We start from the raw sequence: 2,424 nt of genomic DNA on the forward strand, positions 1-2,424 counted from the left end.
GAGAGGAGGAGAGGCAGGGAACTGGAAAGGTAGGCATCTCCCCCCCCCACCCCCCCCCCCCCCCCCCCTTGAGGGAGCATTATAACTTAAAACACACTCTGGAGAACCTCCCTCCTGATATATTATAATGTGTTCGCTACACACTCTCCCTCAAAACCTGTCAGGTTTCAGGAGAATAAAGCCAGGAGCTTCACAATGGAATTTTCTAACACTCTCAACATTCTTCATTTTCATCCTTTTTTTTCTCAGGGACTTGGGAGACTGACATATATTTCAGGTTCTGGTTGTCTGGCTGTCATACCTTTTGCAAATATTTGATTTGAATTTTATTATAACACATTGCATGGCTTATGAGATAAAATAGTAAAAAATTCAAAATCCCCAACAGTCTAAGATGGAACCTTAGTCCATGAAATATTCTTTCACATACGTAATATAGAGTACATAAAATAGAGTTACTCGAGTCACTTCAACGGCATTTGACTCGTCCATCTCGATCTAAGCTAACAAACTATATTTCCTCTGCAATTTGCAATCCAAGAAACCCTTCAGCCATCCTTCTTTATTCCCACACAACAACAACAAGAGGCCCACTCAGCCTTTCATGTTTCATCCTCCCGCCTCCGTCCTCGGTGACCAAGCGTCGGTCGCGCCATCAATCGTTGGATCCCACCCCTGCCCTCCTCATTGACCCCCGCTGTCCTCAGGAGATCCCCTCCCAGTTAATTTCAGTGTATTGCTGCATGTTTGTGCCTTGATGACCAGCCAAGACAAACAGGAGCGTATGCTGAAAGGCTGAAAGACGAACGATAAATATCCAGAGGGGTGGGGAAAGGGAAGCTAAGCGAAGGACGAAAGCAAGTGAGGAGGAGGAGGCAAAGGAGGAAAGTAGGCAGAGAGAGAGAGGGAACGACTTTTAGCAAAGGGAAACCGCTGGGACTGGAGCCGAACCTGGGGTCGCCACAGCACAGATTGCCCTGCTGGGGTTAGCTCGCAATATATACATTATCGTTCAAAAGTTTGGGGTCACTTAGAAATGTCCTTATTTTTAATAAATTAATTAAATTAAGCTGAAATACAGACTAGAGATTGTGTCACATCTCGCCCCATTCGTTGATTGTTTTCAACCCCGTCCCTAGCTGTGTTCGTTCCCTATCACGGATATAGTGCACTATATAGGGTGCTCGCCATTTTGTAGTGGTGTTCGAATTCTCAGTGGTTAATTTCATGCACTATATAGTGCACTTAAAATGTCAACAATTTATTTGGGATTTAACATAGAAAATGTAACATTCAAAATTAATAAAAAAAAACTTGAACAAGGAAATGTAACATTCAACATCAATACAACCTCCAGCTTTCCTTGTGAGTGCCCGGTTTGCCCGGTTTGTTTACATCTGCGTCACACAAATACCCGGCGCATTTACTGACGCAAATGACGTTTAGAAATGTTCAGCGTAGTGTTCGAATTCTCGTTTGTTCGTTCCCTATATAGTGCACTATATCATGAACACTATATAGGGAATAGTGAGTGAGTGTATAGGGAACGATTTCGAACACAGCTCCTGATTGTCCGCACTCACCTTAATTGTTATCACCTGTCCCTCATCAACATTCCCCTCCTCGTTTATTTAGTCAGTGTTTCCCTTCCTCTATGCCAGTTCGTCTTTGTTCTCTGTATCATGCGTCACAGCATTTTCCTAGTGATATTCACGCTTCCTGGTTTTGATTCCTGCCCGTTGACTCCCGACTACGCCTTTGCCTTCTCCCTTTCGGCTTGTTTTGCCTGATCTACGTGTACTGAACTAGTCACTAGTAAAGACATTTCTCTCTGCACAGACTTTTGCCTCCTGAGTCGTGCTTTTGAGTCCTTTATCCACTGCTGCTCACCCAGCCGTAACACATTGTGGTAAATAAACCTGGAAACGGCAGATTTTTAATGGGATATCTACATAGGTGTACAGAGGTCCATATCCAGCAACCATCGCCCCTGCGTTCTAATGGTACATTGTTTAGCTAATTGTGCTAAAAGGCTAATTGACGATTAGAAAACCCTCGTGCAATTATGTTAGCACAGCTGAAAACTGTTAACACAAAGTGTGAGTTTTCATGGAAATCATGAAATTGTCTGGTTGACCCCAAACCTTGAATGGTAGTGTGTATATATTGCCGGTTGGCCAGCTGCCTGGGGCTTTTTTGTAACAGGAGCAGGCAGGGGACATGGCTCACCAGTCCAGGCCGAAGATGCCGTAGAAGACGGTGTCCCTGGGCTGGGCTCCCCGCAGCACGAAGACGCTGCGCAGCGCGTTGAAGTGGAAGTCGTACTCGGGCTGCGAGCACACCAGCCGCGCCTTCAGGAAGGTGGTCCAGCGCTTCTGCAGCGTCAGGAGACCCCCCCTGTCCCCCTGAGAGAGAGAGAGAGAG

The 2,424-nt window shown here is 45.7% G+C and overlaps 1 protein-coding gene across 5 annotated transcripts in view; it reads right to left on the reverse strand.

The window, feature by feature from the left end:
- LOC307071520 (semaphorin-4G-like) overlaps positions 1-2,424 on the reverse strand; it is a 31,786-nt gene that overhangs the window by 11,198 nt on the left and 18,164 nt on the right. For all 5 annotated transcript variants that reach the window (XM_079730520.1, XM_079730524.1, XM_079730523.1 and 2 more), the window contains one exon: positions 2,230-2,405. In XM_079730520.1, coding sequence (XP_079586646.1) covers positions 2,230-2,405 — 176 coding nt within the window. The remainder of the gene's footprint in view (positions 1-2,229; positions 2,406-2,424) is intronic.

The sequence above is a fragment of the Pollachius pollachius genome, assembly GCF_949987615.1.
Source record: "Pollachius pollachius genome assembly, chromosome: 2".
In the NCBI taxonomy this organism is placed as follows: domain Eukaryota; kingdom Metazoa; phylum Chordata; class Actinopteri; order Gadiformes; family Gadidae; genus Pollachius; species Pollachius pollachius.